The sequence below is a fragment of the Gadus macrocephalus genome, chromosome 5, assembly GCF_031168955.1.
Source record: "Gadus macrocephalus chromosome 5, ASM3116895v1".
In the NCBI taxonomy this organism is placed as follows: Eukaryota; Metazoa; Chordata; class Actinopteri; order Gadiformes; family Gadidae; genus Gadus; species Gadus macrocephalus.
Window position 1 is genome coordinate 6,619,104 of NC_082386.1, and position 23,711 is coordinate 6,642,814.

Below are 23,711 nucleotides of genomic sequence, written 5' to 3' on the forward strand. Positions count from 1 at the left end.
GGGTGGTTTTACTGGTCTTTTAACATTTTAAACATTTCTGCGATTTTGGGTGGAATTTGGGGTTTTCATGAGCTATAAGCCATCATCAAGATCAAAACAAATAAAGACCTGAAATATTTCACTTTGGGTGCAATGAATCGATATAATATGAGTCTTACTTTTAAATTTAATTATGGAAATAAAACAACTTCTCCACAATATTCAAGTTTATTGAGATTTTTTCTTACATATTCAAAAATAGGCTGCAGCAATGAAATAATTCAGCGTTATATTTTGATGTGATACAGTGCTGTTTATTTAATGTGAACAACGTTAAATGTATAGCTAACTGGGCAGAAACTCCGGGTCTGGTTTGGACCGACGGCTGCTGCTCAGGAGCATCAGTCTGTCCAGCCTCATCACCTCCCGGCCCAGCGGGGTGTCAATCCTGCTGCCCAGCATCCGGTTGGTGGTGTGGGGGACTTTGTCCGAGAACGGAGACATATTAATGGGGACAGGCTCCTCTACCCTCGGCCGCCCCTGAAACATGGGGGAGAACCGGGGAGAGATTGGTCAGATCCTTGATTAGATGAGGGATAGGAAAGATAGGAAATGAGAGTGACACAGACTGACTGACTGCTCAACAATAGGTCAATCTAGATCTATATTTCTATATTACTAGTTCTATGGTAATCACTGAAGTCATGGCATGTCTATTGGATGTAGGCTACAGGAGTTCCTTCATTTCTATAATTCATATTGCATATCATAGACCCTGGCCCATAGACAATATTTATATTGAAACATGCCTCTTAACCCTTACCAATTGATCATAGTTCTTGAGAAAGCTCCAATTCTTCTCCCTGCGAATAACAACAAAAATTATAGATGACATTAGATTAGATTCAATTTCATTGTCATTGTGCAGAGTAGGCCTACGGAGTATAGGCCTACCAGTACAGAGACAACGAAATGTAGTCAGATAACAAAACAGAAGTGCAAATGAGCAATTAAGGTGCAGTTTGAACATGAATTGTCATATAGTCCAACATAATAATTATACAATTATTACAGCATAGCGACCACACTTGATTCTTAATAGTCTCAAACACTCCTATTTACCATTTACGGACTGCACTCATTTCCGATTGCACGCATTCTCGCCATATTTGGTCTTGTATAAGAGGGTCACTTTTGGATGGATGTTCCACTGAAGGGCCATCTTCTTTACTGTTGTTTTTTGGTGCTTTGCGCACCAAACCTAAATGTTTTGTAGCATTGGGAATGCCCCCAATTGGTCGATCTGGTAACCGGTAAGCAGCAGAAGACACACGTCGCAAATCGTTAAGTTCCATTTTTTTGTACAATATGCAAATGTAAACGCGTAATATTTCTGACCGTAGAATGCCTACGTTAATTATCACCTACTACTTCAGCAAGTGAAATCCGCCTCTGAAATCACTGCTTGTCCACATGCACTTTTTTTTTGTTCCTGTTTTGTTTAGATCTCCCCTGGAAACAGAGCTGTGACGAAGGAAGCTCAATGACCCTTGTTTTTTTAGTGCCATTCATTGACTTTTTTCCCTCCACCGTTTTATAGTTTTTGCATTTGCCTTCTGTTAAAGAAGACTTGTATTTTAAAGCAAATCATATATTTTTATTAGCTCGAGGATCGGATTGTTGTTGTTGTTGAATGCAACACAATCGCGGTCCATCTGCTCATTTTTATTCCAATCCAAATTAATATCTGTGCCTTTTATTTTGAAGCCCAAAACACTTTTTAAACTTTTGTTTTGATAATAACGTTTCAAACCGGAAGTTGCTATACGTCACGACAACAACAAACTTGACAGCTGCGATGGTATTTTCCCGGCAAATTACTTCATGATTAGAAGTGTTTTGGAAGGAATAGAGAGGTCGAGGTAATGACACATTTTGTTATTCGTATTTAACAATGTATATGACATAAGGAGTGTTTGTAAAGCACATCGTTGGAGGCTTTGACTGCAGAACAGGAGGCTTGGCCCATCATATGCAGGCTTACCACGTAGATCTGCTAGCTTCCTCCTGCTAATTTATACCATACGTATTACGATTGAATTAAGTTCTAAACAACCTGACGTTGAGACATTTCTTGGTGCTTGAAGCCTGTTCGACCAGTCACCAATAAAGTGAATACAATACAATGTAGACAACCCACCAGCCTAGATGTTACTCCTACAGCTACTATCAGCTCGTCTGTCTAAGCAGAACCCAGCAACACACTTAACGTTACCGCTCATTATTCATGATTGGGTTTGATTAAACATTCCATTATTCTTTTGGCATTCTGAGAATAAGATGCTTTATGGTGGGGGAGAGGGGGAGTCTGTTAGCTGTTCTTGCAAGCAACTGGTCAATGTTTGGCTCCCTCAAAACAAGGTAGCTCTATCGAGGAAGTCCCGCCTTTGACATTTAGATATATGTCTAATTTACCCCGACATTATTTTTTATGACTACAAAGGGATATGAAATGTCACTGCAGATAATCAGAACTGCAGTGACATGTTGTCATTGGATATGGCCACTCAAACTAATCCATCAATGTATTGATGCCTCGTAATTGGAATAGTCAGGTTATGGTTAGTGATCGGGATGATTGTGGAAATTCTGGGCAGACAATAAAGAAGGGGCTTATTGATACTAGGACAATACTCTGCCATCTTTTATCTTGGTATAGACTTGTCAAAGCTGGTCAGTGACCTTATTAGAGAGGCATAGGATTCCATGAACTTACTTTCCCCATCTCAGAGCAAGGACAAGGTGTTCAGGCACCGTTTTATCCACTGAGGGCTGAATATGCCTTTTCCTTACACATTCAGAGAGCCAGAGCAGATGGTGGGCGAGGGGAAATTGAGCCCATAAGTCAGGGATTCAGTTTCTTGTCCAGACAGCCGAAGTTAAGATGTCACTTTAATGATGACACTGCATTCACAACCCTGCAAAGCCTCCCGTGCGTGCTATTCCACCTTGCTGCCACCGTTGCACAATGTTTGTGTACACTCTCACCCCACAGCAACATTCTCTGCATAGCGTGCCTTGTTGTGGCCAAGCAGACTTTAACTGGTGTCGGGTGGGTGAGTGGACAGCAGCACACATATTTGGCAATCAAGAGTGACATTGTAGCCGACTGGTGTCAGAAGCTCAAATACCCTCTTTCAGAGACCACAGGCTGTAAATAGCCACTAAACTTTGGAGCCAGAAGATCATCTCAGAGCCCACACAGAGACAGGCTGCTGTGTGTATGTGTGGGGTATAGGGATTGGAAAGGGCTGACCTCTGTCTGTGGCCAGTAGTCACCCAGTCTCTGGTCCTAGCAGGGTTGTTTTTAGTCTTAGCTGGACTTGGGGGACTTGTGGAGATGAACCAGGACGAGGCTTATGGAGAGTCCAACAGTGAGTGAGTGAGTGAGAAGCTGCAAGGGCTAGGTGGTGATAGGATCAGACTGTGTGGTTGCTATTCTCTCTCTCTCTCTCTCTCTCTCTCTCTCTCTCTCTCTCTCTCTCTCTCTCTCTCTCTCTCTCTCTCTCTCATATATATCATGTTTGCTGTTGTTTTACATCGGATTGTCACCAATATACCTCTTGTGAAGTTATTTTTTGAAAAGCTTTACAATGTTGTTGTTGCTGTAGTTTGTATACTGTGCACATGTGAATGGACTGTGTTTCAATAAGGCATGGAAGATAATAAGGGAGGCTATAGAAGCCCTAGCATGTTCCTAGCAAACATAATTAGTTCCCTCTCATTATTAACAACTTGAAAGGTGACGGTACTCATAACGTCATGTAGCTGCTTCACCAAATGAATGCTCTACCATACATTGAAACGGGAAAAATGTGCTATGCCATGGTCTTCTCTGAAGTAAAGCTCTGTCTTAATCTAGGTCCAGGTTTAATTTCCAAATCAATACCATGGCCTTCTATTTCCCTACAATTTCTGTCAATATGACCACAAAAAGACCCAACGAAATATAATTATCTAACATGATTCTCGTGATCTCCTAGCACTATATCTCAAGTAATGGTGGTCTTTAGAGACAGGGCCCACATACGGCGGCAGGGCACCTGAAAGCCTCCAGCTCTGTGGCTGTGCCGCCGCATTACGCAGTGCTGCCGGTGTCTTTCGCTGGGATTAAGACCTACTTTTTCCCCTCTCAAAATAGCCCAGCTGTTCTGATACCATTAATTCATGTTTTTTTTCCCCTCTCCCTGCGCGGCCTCAGGCCCCCAGGGGGAGATGACTAAGGAGGATGTCCCCGAGCCTCTGGAAGGACGGGACTCTGTCCTTGGCCATCACGCACGCCTGTCTGCCCATCTGCAGAACAGTGGCCCGCAACAGGCCGTCATCCACCAGGTGGCCTCCGCACCCATGCCCAGCGACTGTGGTGAGTCTCCTTGACACGCACGCATGCTGACACGTACACACACAGACACACAGTCACACACATACACATAACGCACACACACACACAACACACAGACTCACACACACATATACACACACGCACACACACACGCTGCATATATTGGCGTGTATGATGAATGACACCCTGTGGGGTGTTCTCTTGCGCTGGGCGCTGCTTTGGTGGGGCCACAGCTCATCTGCCTGAGTGTAGTTTGAGTCCAAGCACTTAGGGAGAGAGTTTCTCAAACGTACGATCGGTTTTACATGGTGCATCATTAGGGGTAAAATGACTTTGCAAGGGTCGAACCCTTTTGATCATCTCCAAAAAAAAATATCTATGAGTGATGAGATCATTACATTTATCCATTGTCCATTTATTGCCCACAAAATGCAGTTTCCCCCCCGCCTCTAAAAATGAGAGCAATAGTTTCATTGTTATTCACTGGCGCCCTGCCAACCCCCTAATACTGCATCCAATAAAACCTTTGGATTCATAACAACAGCCACAAAATAAAAGTTTCAGTATAGGTTGTTGTGAGAGGACGTATAGAGGCTGGAAATCCCACTACATTTAATAGGCTCAGCCTTTAAACGGTCATAAAAACCACATGTTTAGAAACAATTGGAAGCCAGGAGATGTCCCCCCCCCCCACAGCCACACCGGGACGTGCTGCACCAACCCAATCCCTGCTGTCTCCCTCTCTCTCCCCCTCTCAGAGTTCTCCTTCTTCGACCCCAGCGACCATCAGTGCAGGGAGATTCTGCTGGACCCCAACACGACCGTACCGGAACTCTTTGCAGTCCTCCGACAATGGGTACCCCAAGTCCAGAAGAACGTCGACCTCATCGGCAGTGAGGTGAACACCGCCACTCCGTGCATACATTCAGCTCCCGAACGCTCCTGTCTTTTGCCCCTTTCCCACCGACAGTACCAGCTCAACTCGCCGCGACTTAGCGTGGCACCACTTGGTTTGGTTCCAATCAAGTCGTGTTTCCATCTAGAAAGCACCTCTTCAACGGGGGCGGGTCGTCATAGCACGCATGAGCGAAACTGCGACACGTACGCGACCACTTCTTGCGCGCTGATACTGCCATATTCAATAATCAATCACTATTTTTGACTGAACGCAGATGCTAGTATTTAAAGATGCCAGATGTCAGGCTCCGACGTCGCTCTCATCATTATTCGTCCGGTGGCGTCGCCAGTAAGCAGCCTGTTTACGTCACACAAAAGTATCCGATCCGCTCTCTTGGAATTTCGACGGAGGTGAGACCAAAAAGTACCAGGTACCACGTTTTGGCGATGAAAACGCAAAAAAAAGGCGGGCCGAGTCGAGGCGAGTTCAGTACTGTCGGTGGGAAAGGGGCATTTGTGTCCCATGGCCCGATAGGGCACAATGCTTATTTCTAGTCCTCCACTCCCATGTCATAAAAGAACATAGGAGCTCACCAACTGCATCGCAGACTAGTAAACAATACACCTGTGCAGGCTTAAGGCTTTATCTGCGTCATGGGATGTTCAGAAATATAGTACAACTAAAAGTCCAACTTCATTATAAGAATCAATTTCAACACACAGTGCTACAAGGCATGTTTCTCTATTATTTATGGTACCAAGTAAGTTCGACGAATAAGTCATGCCCTACTACCAGAACATAACAGCCAAAGTTTGTCCCGACACTGGCGGTGTTAAAAGTAAAGTTTAATGCGTTTCAACCCAGCACACTGTTTAGGGCCGGTATCTGCATTGCAGTGAAATGCTGCAGTCAAACAAAGCACCTGTCTCCTTCAGACTTTACCCAACGTCTTCCCTTCTGGGGGGGAACTAAACCATGTCCTTTTATCCCCCATTCTTCGCTTTGCATGCGTTGCGGAACCACAGATTCTGAAGCGAGGCTGCGGAGTGAACGACCGCGACGGCCTGACCGATATGAGTCTGTTGCACTACTGCTGCAAGGCCGGAGCCCCGGGCATCGGTAGGTAGGCCGATAGGCTGTAGTACATGCACGGGTTTGACCTCACGTCAAAGGACTCTTGATGTTTAGTTGTTTGTATTTAAACTTTATTCAAAGTTCATGTTCCATTTTCATATCGGTGCATTTATATGCATTACTTAATCATTATTTAATTATTAGTATTTTTGAGAGTTGTTACCCCTTTGCGTGTTATTTGAAGGCAATGACATCTGAACCCCAGAACAGGGCTACGGTATAGTAGTAAAAACCTATCATGAAAGTGATACCTCTGTTTTGGTTATGTGTCCGAGCTCAGCATTCACTCTAGCATGGCAGAGAGCTAGAGAGATGGAAGGGAACAAAAAAAAATCCAATCACTAGATGGGTCAAAGCAGATGCACATCTGTCCATTTCCCCCGCCCTACCCCACCCTGCCCCACCCTACCCTCCCCATCACTCACACACGTCCTAATCCTCCTCCAGGCGACGCAGACACGGCCGCCAGCTTCGCCCGCCATCTGCTGGCCCTGGGCGGCCAACCCAACCTCCGCTCGCGCTGGACCAACATGCGGGCTCTGCACTACGCCGCTTACTTCGACGTGCCACAGCTCATCAGGGTGGTGCTGCAGGCCTCCCAGCCCGGGGGTAGGAGCCTGGGGAGACGGGGGAGGCTGGGGGGGTTGTGTCTGGTGGTGCCAGCATGGGACTGAAGAGCTTTTGTTCTCCAACCGTCAAGCACCAGTGACTCAAATATAATAACAACGAGGGTTTTTATACTCATTGGGAGATTTACTTTACTTTCTTATATTATCTTATTAATGATGAAATGTGTTCTCATTATTATTGTTACAATGATAAATTGTATTTGCGTAATGATTTTAACAACACGTTTAGAGGAAAAAAAATCCTACCTTTGATATGTAAATTCAGCTTTACATTCAACAGTTTAACACCTTAATACAATCCGTCAGCCCTGACAGCTGACAGCAACAGCCGGGGCAAATGTGCAGCGTAGAGTCTGCTAATGGAGTGCGATTAGCGTGGAGAGACGTGTAGCAGCCCACGGTTGAGTTAGGTCCACGTCAGCGATCCGTCAACACTGGCGTGCACGCAGTGCACGGTGAACCTCCCGTTCCAAAGCGCTGGGTGTTTTTTTTGTTGTTGCATCTTCTCTAACGTCACCTGTAGGAGGGGAATGAGCGCAGCTCTCATGGACGTCGCTCGGTGATTGACTCGTGGCTTTAAGATTCTCTGCAGCCACCTGCCACTGTCCGCGGTTCACTTAGCGACATGCTCAGGCGTCAGGCGCCACTTCTTCCCCGAGGTGCGTTTGGGGGGAGGGGGGTGTTGGGTATAATTGAGACTCATGGAAATGAGGTAGAAATCGGTGACACGGGCGTTAAATATGTGTGACCGGTGGGGGATTGGGGGGAGGGGCGGCGGGGAGATGATTGAGAGCTCATCCTTTCTCGGTCACACGTAGTATGAGGCTGATATACAGCGATAAGTTTTAAGCGCTTTATGCAAAGATGATTCCCTGTGCTGACTTTCCGGGGTGAGGTGCAGGATAAGCAGGAGAGGGGGAAGTGGGATAACGCGGCAGGTTTCGGTGGCTGTCTGTCAGAGGGGGGGGGGGGGGGGGGGACTCGGGTGAGCTGTACGGCTGCATATCATCAAGCAGGATGGCACAGAGACGTTGTGCATAAGGAGGGTTTTGTGTTTTTGTGGAAGAAGATTTACTCTTTGTGTGTGATGCCAATTTGCTGCAGGGTTTGAAAATCCCATTTTAGGATGTGTTGCGACCAGGTCCAAGTCAGGTGACGTAGCAAAGTGGAAGCCAAACAGATTCCCATTGTGCAGTGCACTGTGACCATGTGTCCACCAAAAGGTGTGGAAGTAGGCAAGGCAAGGCAAGGCAACTTTATTTATATAGCACTTTTCATACACATGGCAGACTCAAAGTGCTTCACATATAAACATTGTCATACAATAAAATAAAATAATAGATATGTAAAAGAAAACATATGCAAAGAAATTAGTAAAATAGAAAGTGCAATGTATTTAAGATCAGATCAACAGTCTCTCTGGTACCCGCGTCGGGACACCTTAGCTTACAGTGTTTGATAAAACCATTGAACGTATTCCTCTCATGCTTATCTAATGTTTCTTTCTTTCTATATCTATAGACGTGGACGCGACTTGCAGTGACTTTGACTTTGGGACGGCTCTACATATCGCTGCATCCAATCTATGCACCTCAGCTGTTAGATGCCTCTTGGACTTGGGAGCAAACCCTGCTTTCAAAGTATGACATGCACGCTTGCACACACACACACACACACACACGCACACGCACGTGAGCATACACGTTGCATGGATACACTCACACGCATACACACAGACACGCACACACACACACACACACGCGTGCGCCACACACACAAATACACGTAGTCACTCAAACAACCCACACACGCACGTATGCAAGCAGAGAAAATATATGAATTAGATTTCAGTCTGGTTACACTCTTCAAACTAAATTTAAAGCCCTGGCCTGCTGTCAACCCACACAGAGAAAACCCCTTAACTATAATTAAATTCTCCATCGACCCTCTCGCAGATTGTTTGTCCCCGGGTTGTTATTTGTCAATTTTGTCAGTCAGGGAGTCCACCGCATGTATTACAGATCGCTCTTCTCGCCCACACTCCGAGCAAAGTGGAAAGAAGAAATATCCACAGTCCATTGGCCTCTCGAGGTCCTGGAACTTGCTCTGGACTTGGCAGCAATCAAATCTGTGATGCAGTTCCAAGCCCATAATTACAAAAGGGGAGAGCTTTGAGGACAAAACCACAAGAGGGGAACTTGCTACTTTCCTGTCGATGCCAATGATTTTTGTTTTGCTATTTTCGCAGTTGAACGGCTTGGTACATCCCCGTCACATATACTGCATATTAACAAGACTTTAACAAGACTTCATATTAACAAGATTTCTAATGACATCATGTTGGATTAACGACTGGTGGCCTATTTGCGGTATAGCCCGTGTTAATCAAACTAAAGTTTGCCAGTACGAAGTCAGATTTTGATAACGGTAAGCAATTATAATGATATAATCCATTTATGTGCATTAGTAGAAATCGACTCTTGATGCGTTCATTGAAGCTTCGTAAAATGCTTCTTAGTTTCTGCTGCTCCTGCAGAATTGCCATCATTAAAAAAAATCACTCATGGGCTCATAAACTCAAATTCCGACCCCATATAGAGTCCTTATCAGACGCTCAGACGCCTCCGTCATTACCACAGCCCCGGCTCTGGTAGTCATTCCATGGTATCTGTGGAGACTTCACACTCTCTGTCAGCACAACAAGGGGGAGATTGATGTATTTTGTCTTTATCTATCCCCCATGCAAAACCATCCATGCAAAAGAGTTTGATGAACGATAAAATCAATTGTCCTGTTTATATACGAAAGGCCTATGTGGGATACGTAAAAGTGAACTTTTAGAAAGGGTGAACTTTCCGTATCGCTCACCACTGCAAGGGCATGCTGTCGTCTTGACAGCCAGTGATCGAGGTGCCCCGCGCACGGCCTGAACAGCAGACGATACGACCGCAGCTATCTGCTCCCATAACTTATGAACCTGTCACAAAGAAAATGGAAAGAAAAAAAACGGAACATGCAAATAGTAGTCCGAGCAAAGTTGGTGCCATTAAATTGCTGCAATTTGTCTATGAAAAAACTTGACACGGTTGAGTGGCTTGAGATTATTCCGCTGGTTTTGACTCCTTAAGTAGTTGAGAGAATGTTCCCATAGGATCTGAAGACTTTCAGAACATTCCCCGGTCCATATCAAACTAGCCAGGCGGGGTGGGGGGGGGGGGAATAGGGTTTATTGAGATACTTCCCTATCATGGATAGGCGGTTGCTATGGCGGATCCGTACAGAGGTGAATATTCGCACCAGAGTTACTACTTGGCAAGCTCCTGTCTCCTGTTTGCTTTTTTTTTTAACCAGACATATGGCTTTTTAATGTCTTAACATCAAAATCCTCCCTTGATAGCCCATGTCACCTCACTCCTCTCAAGATGTGTATTTTCTGAGGCTTGTTAAATCTTTTGTTTTTTATTTCTAAACTCTAACAGTTAGATAGCCCCATCTATGGCCCCCCCGTTAAATCCGTCTCACCGCTCCAGTTCCATTTGGATAGCCACATCTTACCTCCCCTAATAAAAATTCCCCAGGCATTCCCTGCGTGGCCCTCCCTCATCCTTTTATACACAACATTAAAAGGAAAAGGGGCATGTGATGAAATTGTATTGATTTGACTGGGGCATTTTGTGATTGCAACCCACACAAAAACAAAAACAATACTGCGGTTGTTCAACTTCACACCCAGGGCTTAAATTCACATATTCAGAATGTGCCCTTTTTTACTGTGTGTTTTCATTTGCAAAACATGTACCTTTTTGGGGAATCTGCAAGACCGCATAGGGTGTTCAGAGTTGGTAGACGGCATTATAAAACACTGTTTTGAATACAAATGCCCCAGACGTGCCCTTTCGGTGAGGGCTCACGCACAGAGGAAGGCTTTGTGCTTTACCGCTTCAAATTTCCAAAGGCTCGTCTGACAGCGTCGCTGTGAATCTCCACTTCAGGATTGACATTTGCCTTCAATACAAGGTACAACACATCCCTGGTTGCAACCAATACACGGAGAACATGGCTGTCAATTCTAGTCAGGGAAACTAAACTTCCTTTTCTGATGATCCAACGTAGCTACAATCCATCATTCCCGACAAAACAGTCAAAACATTCATTGTTTGTGGTTGTCCGTTTTTATTTTATTTTTACGGCTTTGATGGCTTTGCCAAAAAGCCATCTCCATTCGATTGCTGAGTAACGTGCTGTGTGCCGAATGCGATTCCCCTCCACTGGAGGTCACTAAAGCCCCATCCAGCGTGCGCCGATCCATCCTCAGCTGAGAGTCTGGGATGGCACGGGGTGTCTGCCTCCTCCGCCGCCCCTCTCGCTGCACTGATGTGTGCAGAGACGTGGCCGAGGCGTGGGCCCCATGTCGATCGGGTTTACATGGAAGTGACATGCTGGTCTCTGCACCCTGTATTTGGATACTCGTCGTCGGGGAGATGCATGTTTGTTCCTCATCACTGTCAGCCCTCATCACTGTTGAGAAGGGCAAATAAAGAGGGGGGGGCCAAAAAAAGAGAAAGTTCCATCTGGTTAGTTCCCCGGGTTTGTATTGATTCCGTGCCACCAGCATAAGCCAGGGTGATCCCGGGGATTTGTGACAGTTTGGTTTATCGCTCTGCCAACGATCACGCTGAGAATATGCTCCCGACACATTCGCTGTACCGCCGTCGACGGCGAGGCGCACCCGGCTGGGAGCAGGCCGTTCTTTCGGTTGTTTTTGCTGCCGCACTCAATGATGACTGTGGAGCCTCCGTGACCTTCGAGTCAACTGTATCTCGTTGTGCGCTCGCGTTTACTAAGCACTCTCCCCGGACAGTGGTTTTATGAACGGGGGTGTGTGTGCATTAGCTTATGCGTCAGTATGATTTGGATAGGGGCATAAACCACAGTCAGACAGATGACCTCAAAACGCAAGACGCTAATAAAATGATTATGCTGTGGGAACAACTACACGGATCAATCTTCATGACACATCCTGTAATGAAAAGGGTGAATCCTGGTTGTGATCTTGTTTTCTGATGTTTTTAATGCAAAGCCCCTGTTTCACTGCCTCCAGCAAGCAGACGAAGACGAGAGAGACGGGGAAAACAGGTGGCTGAAATAACGAGCCTTGCTTCGACGAGAATTGTGCCTTTGTCACCGGTGACCACTCAATCACACGGCCCGCCTTTCCTCCCATACCTTAAATATACCATCTGCAAGTTTGCAACTTTGTAAAGTGTGGCAGGGACGGTTTCATCGTCCTTTTTAAAGGCCTATGAACTGCTCCGGAGTTACGCTTTTCACCCCACAATACCAAATTTCTTGCTTGTAAAAAAAATGCTTATGGTTGGCAAAAATGAAAAGTATAATACTTGTCCCGAGAGACAGGAATTTCAATTTGGGATCTCTCTCCGGCTTCAAAGTAAAGGTCATGCTTGGCCTGGGTTTTGATCTTATAATGGTCTATCCTTTTTAGTGCAAAATGTGGTTATATAACACCAAGACGAGCTCGGAAGGGATAAGATGTTTCGTAAGATGGGCATTTGGTAATTTGGATTCCAATGACAGTACTGCTAAAATAAAAGCAACTTTCTAAATTTCAGTCAAGCTAATTAGCTGTAGCTAATTAATAGCCTGTTAAATGACTGTGTACCTTGCCAGCTGGGCTAGCAACCCACTGTGTTGAGAAAAGTTGTTTCACTTCTTTTTATTTTTTTACATTTTTACATTCAGTATACAAATCTGCATTCTGCAGTTTGTATAGTTGGTTGCATATTGTAGGTAATATGTGTCTGGAATTTTGTCAATTTATTCAAGAAAATGTTTGTCTTATTTTTTTGGCTGTTACTTTAATTATAGGAACGGCTTAGGGAACACACAGAGACCTTTTTTTATTCAGTATTCTTTTCAGCCAAATATTTTACTTTTGTTGGAAGACTCAGTGAATCCTGCCTCTCAGGGCTTTGATGCAACATTGAGCCATATATGGACATTGGCTTGAGACTCGTTCTTCCAATGCTGGGTGCACTTCAATTACAGGATCTACGTTGGACTTGAAAAGTGTTCATTGAAGAGTTCAGAAGTTTCACATGCAAACATTTTATGAAAAGACACAATGGAAACAAAGGCATACTCATTGGCCCAAGGTTTTCAGAAAACCACAGGCGTGGTGTAATTGGATTGAGATGACAGTGAAGTACTCCTTTCATGAAGACCGCTGCAGTTCTTTCTTCATTTACTCTTTACCTTTAATTCTTCTGTATTCATTTTGACCTACTAGGGGCTAAAGAGGGATGATGGTAGGATGATATTCCATCGGCAATCGTTCTTGCTCTCCTTCTGTCTCCCTCTGTCTCCCTGTCTCTCTCCTTATGACTCTCCCTCTATGCCTAGCTCTCTCTTTGTCTCACTCTTTCTCCTGCTCTCTGTATCTCTCTCTCTCCTGCTAGCTCTCTGTATCCCTCTAAATCTGCCTCTACTGCTGACTCTCTCTTTCTCCTGTCACGCCTCTGCATCTCATCTTCTGCCTGATTCTCAAACTCCTTCTCAACTCTCACTTGACAGCACCTCCTCCATACCATAAGACATCTGTGTGTGTGTGTGTGTGTGCGTGTGCGTGCACATGTGGGTGTGGACAGTTTGGCAAGAGGACATATTCTTTGCCATTTAAAATATCATAGCCCCCCCACATTATATATTCTTATGTAGTCCTCGGTCTCAGTCAGAGCAATTGACAAAAATATATGTTCTTAGCACACAAAGAACCAAAGTAAATACTCTGTGCCCCCCCCCCCCCCTCTCTCCACCCTCCTTCTCCTCTATTAACTCGCCTTCGCATCTGGTTTACACCTGGCAAGCATGTCCTGCGTGTAGTCTTAGTAACTCATTCAGCTTTTACAAAGACCTTCGTTCTTTTTACATTAAAGCTGGAGGAGAGCTAAGATGCCAGGCAATATGTGAGCAGGGTTATGCATAGTTTCAATAAGTTAAGTTCAGTGGAGTGGTGGCCGGCGGTTCTTAGATGAATACCATTACATCACCGCCCTCGTGTATTTCCAGCTGTTTTTATTAGCGAGTCACCAGAGACACGCGTGAGATATTAACAATCTCTCTCTCCCTCCCCCTCTCTCCCCCCCTCCCCCTCCCTCCCTCTCCCCCTCTCCCCGTTAGAACGAGAGGGGCCAGCGCCCGGCGGACGTGGTGCCGGACCCCCTCAACATGCCCCTGGAGATGGCAGACGCAGCAGGCGTGGCCAAGGAGCTCCACGCCCTCCTGAGGGAGACGCTGCCTCGCGTCTGCTCCCCCGTGCACCTCGGCCCGCCCTCCCCGCCGCCGGCCCTCTCGGACAGGGCCCGCGCCCAGCTCGGCGCCCTGGGGATCCGCCTGGGGGACCGCGTGGTGATCGCCGGGCAGAAGGTGGGCGCTGCGGTGTGGACCGAGCTGGTGGTCTGTTGCCTGGTTTTCCGTCTCCCTGAGTCCCGGCCTCTTCTGTTTTAAATACGGTTCTGTTACTCAGGGCCTGGTTTGTGATGCTTGAGGGGTGCTCGACGCGGCAGGATTTATTTTTGCCAATTAACGCCTCGTAAAATACACTGGTGGAACCCTTGTGGCCATAGTGAGCTGCATAAAAACATTTTTTGTTTTAAGTCGGCTTCAAAGTTTTTTTTTTATTTATTTTTTTACGTCTCTGGATACTGCTATTGAAGCTGTTTGGAGAAGAATCCAGAAATATCTCCCCCATTTCAGCAATAGAAATGACCAGAACATCTCGGGCATAACAGATTGAATTATGAAGTGAAACAATGTAGAAATCCAGGATGATTATCCGGCTTTGTTGTCAGGCTGGCAACTTGGTCACCGAGGTGTTTTGAGTCGTTTCTAATGAAAATATGTGCCATGTATGAGAAAGTAATTACTTACCTTATTGTCGCAATCCGTCTCAATCGGCAGACTGCAGAGAATGGTCGATAGCGGCTCAAATCTGTTACTGTCAAGCCTTGATATATATACGCCATTATACTGTCCCCAGTATTATCATTTTAGGCCTCTTTCATACAGTAACGGATCGCTCCCCAAATCTGCTGTGACCATCTGCGATTGCGTTTTGTTGCATCAACAGTACTTGTAGAAGGGGAATAATGGGCAAAGTGAAAACATGTAGCGTGTCAAGCTAACCTCTATTGACGTAGCCGCGGCGGTATGCTAATCGAATGTGCATGGCAGATCCACATGGTGGCATTCATGACTCATACACTGCAATGTGCTCTTGTTCTGCTGACAACCACTCACACAAAAAAACACACACAAACCAACGCGCTTATACACACGCACACACACACAGCTATATGTAGTAATGGACAGATAAACAAAATACCTACTCTGTGCTATTTAGGTTGTTGCCTCTGAGAGAATAAGACCTTAATGAATTCTTATGCCACACTGGGAGTGAAATAGGCGGGTGGCGAATTCTGCAGATTGGATAATCAAAACCTTATTATCTCTCCTGTGCTCTCTGGTGCAGGCCCACACTCTGATAACTATTCTCCTTTTAATTATGTCTGTCGGCTGTTGCTCTTCTAAACATGGACGCTGAACATGGTTGAGATGCTGATGGGGAGGCAGTGGGTGTGGGGAGTGGGTGGGGCCCTATTGCGATTATTCCCAACACGCGTTCAATTGAGATCTGATGCCTGCACGACTGGGACTCAAGGAAGTACTCAAACACATGTAATGGAAGGCGCTTTTTACCATGCTATTGGTCGACTTTGGAATGGTGAGAAAGTGTAACAATGAATGATTGACCTCCGCCATCACCCCTGTGTGTGTGTGTGTGTGTGTGTGTGTGTGTGTGTCTGTGCGTGCGTACGCGTGTGTGTGTGTGTGTGTGTGTGCGCGGGCGCGTCAGGTGGGCACCTTGCGGTTCTGCGGCAGCACCGAGTTCTCGGGAGGCCTGTGGGCCGGGGTAGAGCTGGAGCTGGCGGAGGGAAAGAACGACGGCTCGGTGGCGGGCGTGCAGTACTTCACATGTCAGAACAAACACGGTACGCTGCAACCCCTCCCCCCCCCCCCCCCCAATCCCCCAGAGACTTCCGGAACAGCCCCTCCGTTCCGTTCTTCGCCTGCCCTGTTTATGTTTAAGCTGCCGTAGCTCTAACTGCTTTATCTCCATTTTCTCCTTTTAATTTCTGTAGCTTCTTGTTTCAGGTATTTTCGCTCCCCTGTCTAAGATCAGCAAGCGCTCAGAGCGACGCCGGAGCCACACCCCCAGGGCCACTCTCCCCCCGCGACCCCCGCGACGCCTCGACCTCTCCCGGGTCACCTCCAAGGTCAACACAGGTATGGAACAGGAAGCGCAACGCAAGCCATGACAGTCATACACACACCTGAGTGGATTATGAGGCACTCTGTACACAACTGGTGTTCACTGGATGCCTAATGTTGTGGTCCGTATCGGTCCACTGAAATCCACCTCTGCCCCGAGGAAGAACTTTTTGGAGACAGGGCTGTGATTTGACGATCCATGACGTGGTCATCAACTAATTGAGGAATAATTTTTGTGTTATTTGATTAAATTCTTGAAGAGCTGTCATAATTACTGAACACTTATAACTGGACTAATTCTATTACGTATATTTTTTTCTAAATGTTTCATCCAAAAGTGAAAGAATAAATAACACAATTAAAGTCCACGGAATGGGCTGTTGCCTGGATGTTTTCTCTTTAAAATAACTAATTTAGAAACCTAATTGGATACTATAGTTACAGTTGACTGCAAACGCAAATGGATGGATTTATTAATTTGGTATTCATTTTAATTGCCAATTGATTTCACAACAACATTATGCGTTGGAAAAGATGGGATCTCTTAAAAAAACTCTGTTTGTATAACTTCAGCTTTTTAAAGTCTCTCTACTGGGCAGATTCTGTGACTTAATCAAGGTACTTTTGTAAACGAAGCCATATTTCTTTTTGCCAGATCGATTATTTTCCCTCTAGGAATCGCTGTACTGAGAAAGATGACGTTATAGTGTCTGGCAAAAGGTTTACTGTTTTAAAAACTCCCAATAATATGAACATAAGTTGCTCCCTACATTTTATAACTAACTTGCATCACACAGGCGTTACACAGCAAATAGAGGAAACAGCATTTGTTGTAGACTATGGCTTAACAACAGTGCTTTCTGAGCTCATAAACGTGTAGTTGGGACAAAAGGTGTATGTAAAGGGGACAAGCACAACACTAATTCAAACTTATTGCCTTCAACAAGAATCGTGTCAGATACTGTATTTACCGGTGCCGGGATTGGTTTTGAGGCAGGGCCAATAAGGGTTTGTTTTGGGAAGGTTATTTTCCCTTAGTTAGGGTTTATCGCATCCCACTGTCCCCCAAGCGCTGGATTCACGGGATCACAATACAATAATGTGTTATTAGATACCACACATCTTGGAAAACGCCCAAACAACACTGCCCTCACTCCTGCAAGCATCGCCATTACCATTTAATGGTGACAGTAATTCCATTAAAATGGCCAAATCCTTCCCAAATGTCGTTGAGTGCAAGGGAAATGACTCAGGACTAAGCATGCATAATTCTATTGGTATTACGGACGTTTCCGCCGAGCCCACAACGTGTCTCTGAGTATTCTCCCTCGCGAATGCGGATTAAAGGGCTTCTCTGCAGCCAGTAGACCTTTGTATTAAAAACAAGTCACGATCCGTCCCCTCGCTGTGGTCGCTGGAACACATCAGTACAATGGACCGAGACTTTTCACCTTTGCCGTAAAGAGCTTTGGTGAGCCAACAGCGGGACGGAAAGCCAGTAAACAAACCGCAAGTGCATGCATCCGGCCTTCCCTACCACACTCACATTTTCTGGAAGAACAACAGCGTGCTCCGCAAAGGTGAGAAATCTCGCTCGAGCACGGTGGTATGTGCTGTGTAGTAGCAACAGGGTGGCTCATCGACTGGTTTTTTAATGTGTTGCCCTACCAGAGTGGGAGTCTACTGCACTCAGGGCCAAGAGTCTATCTGCTGCTCACTGGAGTTCATTGTCGCTTCTGGTCATTTCCTTGGGGATGTGAGCATTAAGAAAACATTACAACGAATTACACTGCCCTTACCCCGCAAAACCAAATCCTTTCCAAAACGTCTCCCAAGGGATTTAAATGAGACTTTGTAGAGATCGACTTTCGGCTGTCTGGGACACCAGCCACCCTTGCAAGCACTAATTGAAATGGCAGTGTGCACTTCTGGATTCCCTCACTATTCTTGGGGTAATGTACGGGAAATGACAGGAAAAAAAAGGTGACAGTGGGCACTGGGCCCCATTCTTACCATACTACATTACCACTCAGTTGGAATACTATTTCAGACACCCCTCCTTCCCCCCCATCTTGCCACTTAAAACAATGGCATTTTAATGTGTACCAGAAAATGACAGCTCGTGGTTTTACAGCAGTAACTAGTGCATAATTATTGCCAAGTATTCTGAGGTTTTACATGTCAATAGAACCCAACTGCGGTGTTGCTGTAAAGGCTGTTTAAGTGGCCGCAATCATCATCCACGCAGGGACCGAAGTCTGACAGCTCGTATAAAAGCCCTGGGGCTGTAGTGCCGAGTCATGGATTCAACTGATGGCCTCATTTGTGTAAAGAAAAGTCGTCCTCAAGTCTCATAACCTGTGTGAGGCGTGTCACTTCACGGTCAGATTTATCGATCCCAGGGCCCGTATAAATCTTCATGGAATCCTTGTGGAATCCAGAAGAGGCTTCTGAACCGGCGCCAAACTGCAAAATATATGGCTTTTCCACTGACAAGGCCGCGGTTTCACAGTTCCTCGGGACATCCACATCAACAACTTTTGACTGATCGTCCACTCGAAATAGATTCCAACTCACCTGAGTTCATTCCAAGGGAATCTGTTTTGCTGAGTCTTTATAGCCATCGCGCCCTCTAGTCTATTTAACTCTATTGTGGGGGCGTTATATTCAGTGCTTTTTGAGAGGGGGGCCTATTGATCTGGACGTGACTTGAATAGTGGACCTCATAGTGGCCTCTGGATTGCCGTGATTGATAGTCCAATTAAGTAGGGTTTAATAACTAGGGCATAGACAGGCTGAACAGCTAGGCAGCCATTCATCATGACAGGGGTTTGTGGCTGTTTGGCGTGACTGTACAGGCGCACGCGTGCAAACGCCAGCCTATAACCTAGGAAGCGGGCTAATTTATGACCAAGAACTTATCCGTGGGGGCTTTTCGTCAAGAGTTTTCCCCCGGGGCACCAACTCTGTGGGCCAACGTTCCATAAACATTGGCATCACAGGCTTGACTGCCCTGCCATGCATCTGCGGATCTGTTGGGTAATTGTGGAAGGCGATCGTCTTCCTAATCAATTTGGACAGGTCCAGCAGAGTGCCAGGCCCGCCCCTATTAGAGGACGTCACCGGGTTCCTTTAAGGCCCCGTGTGTTAATAGAAGGGGCCCTCTCTTTGTGCCTTTTTGCATGAGCCCCAGAAAGCCTCGGCCTTCACTGCAATGTCGCATCGAGTCCACGCCAGTGTGGAGAAGGGATGGAAAGAGGCAGGAGGGTCTTTGCCAGCGACCGGAGAGGCTACCAGAGATGTTTGGATTTCGGGTTCCAGTCTTTTTTTGGGGACAGGAGGAGGTTTGAGACGTCTGAGCTGAAATGACGATCAAAAATGATATAGACACTTTTTAAACGTATCGTTGCAGTGTTTCGATTTATTCTCTTTCGGAGACACTGCACTGATCTAAGTTATTGTCGCATTACGCTGTGACACCTGCTGTAAAATCTTAAGACGTGCGTTAATAGCGGCTTGCATCTTCCATCGTCTCACTCGGGCTGTTGGGTATAATTATTTGGATCAATTATCAGTACAACTCACACCATTATCTATCTCTGTTTAAGTAACATAATATAAGTGATGGGGCCTGGGTGCAGATTAAGCAGCTTGATTGGTTTACCTCTCAAAGGATTTGGTATTCATTACCAGTAATCACCGTGCCATTTTAGTCCTTGTCTTTAGTTATCACCCTTCAATGGTACCTGAGTTCTTTTGTGGCTGCAACTGTTCCTCTGGGGACATAGACTGTTTTGTACCACAGTGTTCCGGTGGAATAGCCTTGGCCCAATCACGACAAAGCTGTATTTTCTCAATAGTGTTTCAACTCTGCAATGTCATACTGCCCTCGGTGGTAAACCTTCTCAGGTCTCATCTTCTTTGCATTTTGTTTGGCCTCTATGGTTTTATGTTCTGTCCTTGCCTCATGTATACCCTGTTTGAATCACTTATTTTTTCCATTATATCTTTATAATCGCACCAATCCAATCGTAACTGCTTTTTCTTTTCACCTTCATTTCTATTCCCCTCGTTCCCTTACAATGTTATGAATACAACTTGAACTCTTGATGTCAATCCAAAATCAGTCGACCTGTTTTATACTTGTCATTATTACTCGTCATCGACTATGAGATGGTTAGATACATGTGTGTGTATATATGGCTTGAAAGGTCACCCTATGCATATCATTTTCCGTTCCGATGAATGCCGTTAAGTCCCTGAATAGTTGTCTCTCTCTCTCTTTTATTTTCCCATCTGTTTGTGGCTGAAAAGGTTTGTCGTCAAGTGTCCAAAAATGCCCAGATAATAACAAAGTCTCACCTGGTCCCAATCAGGGTTCCGAAGGAAACCCCTCTGGGAAAGGCAGGTATCAGCCTGCAAGCCTGCAAGCCTCACTTGTGGTTCAGTGTGCCTTAATACCTCAACCTAACTATCAATATCCAGATATTTATATTCCAAGGTTTATTTGAAGGTAAATATCCCTAATGGCAGGTCGCGGTTTTCACTTAGTCTCCGACCACTTTCAAGGTTAATGGAAAATATTTTCAAAAGGAATTGATTAGCTCAAATAATAATGATCAAAACAGGCTTCACATAATTTAAGTAACCTAAGTTTATTGATTCCCAACCAGGAAAGAGCTCCTTAATATGTCTGATGCATAGAGATGAGAGATGCATAGAGTAACCTTAATGTTCCATCAACATAAAAGCCCAGATTCAGTCTGTGAGAGCAGCTCACATAATGAAACCCATGAAAAGCATTGATGTAATATAGAAGCCTTTTAAAAAAAAAAGCCAGAGAATCATGGGAACTGATCTGGGAAAAGGTAATCTATAAAGTAAGCTGTAGTAAAATATCCTGGGGTAAAAGTGAAAAAGAAAGAAAATGATCCAATTAGGTGCTATAGTTCACACAGCAGTTAAAGTCCACACTGAGGGAAGAAGTTTGGTTTTAAGGGATAAGAAAGGCAATTCAGTCTTTTTATTTTTTCTGCAGTGTGATTACAGCAGTAGAATATGCAGAGTAGATTTCCCTCCTGCATTTAGAGGCTCACTGTTGACATGCCTTGTTGATGCATGCTATTGAAGTGATTTCAGATGCCTCTTTGAGTTGTATGCACTCTGTGTGAATTGCTTCTAGCTTTTAAGTGCTTTCGCGCCCCCCGCATTGGCTGCACACACACACACACACACACACACACACACACACACACACACACACACACACACACACACACACGCACACACTCAGCCGACCGTCTTTCTCTGTCCGATCCCCAGACGGCCTCTCTCGATCGCTCTCCTCCTCGTCTTCATCACTGGAGTCTCGCCATGTGCCCGCTGCTCGCACCCGGCCATCACTACGGCAACGTCCCCCTGCCAGACAGCGTCGGGAGCGCGTGTCGCCCGGCCCCATAGGCGAGGCCCTGCCACGTCTTCCTGCGTCGTCCACGGCGACCAACCTGGCGAGGACAGGTACGCTCCCACGCCGACTTTTTTGTGAGACTCATTTTTTTTTATCAAACCATCGGCTGTCGACTTTCATTCAAAGGTGTGACTCTCAGAGACCAAGTGGTGTGGAACTGTGTTGGCTGCATTACCCCGTTATTGTGACTTGGTGGTTATTGTTCTTGCCGTCGGTCCCAGACTGCATACAATTTCGGAAATTTTGGTAAACATTAATATAGAATGTTTTATTTGATTCTATATACGACAGTGGGGTTGATCTACCATCCATACCATGTGTGTGTGTGTCTGTATATATGCATGTGAGACATGCATATATACAGTATATATATACTGTATATGTATATATTGTTTACAATGCATGGCATGATATAGGCCTGCGTGCCTTCTGTCCTCCTCCTGTTTAGTGTTTAGAAGTGAAAAACAGTAGCAGCATGACAATCCTCTGTGGGTCTCCGTTTTATCCATCTGCTGCCTCCTTGCCAGCCTTCTTTGTGTTGTAAAAGCACGCTGCCACATATGCTGTGGTGGAATGCTAAACATAAACTCAACACGGCCTGAAGTTTTTGTCGTATAAACACCATGGCCCTGGAGTCCTTCATAATGCTACCTTGGTTGTTGAACACTTTCTCAGGCAATTGGTGTGCGAAAGTGTCAAGAGATAACTTCACCTCAGATCAAGCAGTCCTAGTAGGTTGTAGCAGAACTTCACGGGCGCGACGGCACAGAACCTGGGCCAGAAACCAACAGCTGCGAGTGGCAGGGTTGCTCTTTGTTTCCTGTATGGTTGATGATATATGTCACCAAAGAGCACGCGTGAGTGGATTTAGAATCCAGAAGGCAGGGATTGTTTACCAATGACGAAGAAGATTGGGAACCACCGGGAAAACATGCAGGAAAAAGGGTAAATCTGAACCAGGTCAGATTGTAAAGAAGAAGTTGGATGAAACCACCCTCCCCTCCCTTCGCAGGTCCCCGGAGCCGGACACCCTCGGCTGGCAGCTCCGTGTTCGAGGGCCCAGATGTTCACGTGGGAGAGCGCGTCCTTGTGGTGGGGCAGAGGGCCGGCGTGGTGCAGTTCTGCGGCCAGACCAGCTTTGCACCAGGTCAGAGGACGTCCCTTCACTCAGTACAGGACGCCGAGTTCACAGCCCAAAGCCATTCAGTTCGTATGATGATAAAGTTTGTCTTACCACGGCAGCTCTTCTCCGATTGTAACTAATGAAAACTAATTTTTATAACTCTGAACTGAAAAGTGGGAGTGAAACCGGCCAACTATGAACTTGATATTTTTCCATCTATGAAAAAATTATTTGGATTTGATCTCTGCCTTCAATGTAAATTGTGGTTTAGGGGTTTGGCTAAAAGGGCTTTAACTTCAAGATGAAGCCAGAAAGACCTTGGAGCTTCCGTTTTAATATTTAATTCTCCTGTTAATAAAATATTGCTGTCATCTCTGGAGTTTGCTCTGGTCGCTGGTAATGAATATAATTGGGATTGGGTCGATTTCAGTGTCCTTAAAGAACAGTGCTCTTTAGCAAGGGCAAAGTCATCGACATGCTGGTGATCGCCATGTTGCCGGAGTTAATGGTGATTAGAGCATAACTGAGGCAGTTTAGTTAATAGCACAGGCTTAAAATATGGACAGATTTTTTTATTAAAACAAGGAGAACTGTTCAGATACAGATTAAATCTCAAAAAGGATTTGTGTTAACTCTCGGAACTGTATTGTGAAACTGTGCATTTAAAATATGACATTTGTTAAGTAACTATATAATAACTATACCAAGGCATAGGTATCCGTTTAGAAACA

General features: G+C 45.5%; 2 protein-coding genes across 8 annotated transcripts in view; one reads left to right on the top strand and one right to left on the bottom strand.

The window, feature by feature from the left end:
* Positions 1-251: 251 nt before the first annotated feature.
* On the bottom strand, positions 252-1,635 carry c5h2orf50 (chromosome 5 C2orf50 homolog). Of its 4 annotated transcripts, none has more exons than XM_060051905.1 (4): positions 1,408-1,635; positions 1,102-1,282; positions 803-842; positions 252-519 (listed from the first exon to the last, which is right to left on the bottom strand). In XM_060051905.1, exons 2-4 carry the CDS (start codon positions 1,119-1,121, stop codon positions 325-327), a joined length of 255 nt encoding a protein of 84 aa, XP_059907888.1. In that variant the 5' UTR covers positions 1,122-1,282; positions 1,408-1,635; the 3' UTR covers positions 252-324. The 4 variants fall into 4 exon arrangements, with proteins under 4 accessions (XP_059907888.1, XP_059907886.1, XP_059907887.1 ...); XM_060051903.1 differs by having other exon boundaries at positions 1,404-1,635; XM_060051904.1 differs by having other exon boundaries at positions 1,392-1,635.
* A 146-nt stretch (positions 1,636-1,781) lies between these two features.
* LOC132457633 (CAP-Gly domain-containing linker protein 4-like) overlaps positions 1,782-23,711 on the top strand; it is a 37,389-nt gene continuing 15,459 nt past the window's right edge. Inside the window, exons 1-11 of one of the 4 annotated variants that reach the window (XM_060051899.1) lie at positions 1,782-1,901; positions 4,241-4,402; positions 5,140-5,279; positions 6,305-6,398; positions 6,861-7,022; positions 8,564-8,682; positions 14,240-14,485; positions 15,975-16,110; positions 16,274-16,405; positions 21,713-21,907; positions 22,870-23,004. In XM_060051899.1, the coding sequence (XP_059907882.1) occupies positions 4,255-4,402; positions 5,140-5,279; positions 6,305-6,398; positions 6,861-7,022; positions 8,564-8,682; positions 14,240-14,485; positions 15,975-16,110; positions 16,274-16,405; positions 21,713-21,907; positions 22,870-23,004 (1,507 nt within the window). In that variant the 5' untranslated portion in view covers positions 1,782-1,901; positions 4,241-4,254. Of the gene's footprint in view, positions 1,902-2,466; positions 3,422-4,240; positions 4,403-5,139; positions 5,280-6,304; positions 6,399-6,860; positions 7,023-8,563; positions 8,683-14,239; positions 14,486-15,974; positions 16,111-16,273; positions 16,406-21,712; positions 21,908-22,869; positions 23,005-23,711 lie in introns of those variants that run through there. The other 3 variants (XM_060051898.1, XM_060051897.1, XM_060051900.1) reach the window with 3 other exon arrangements.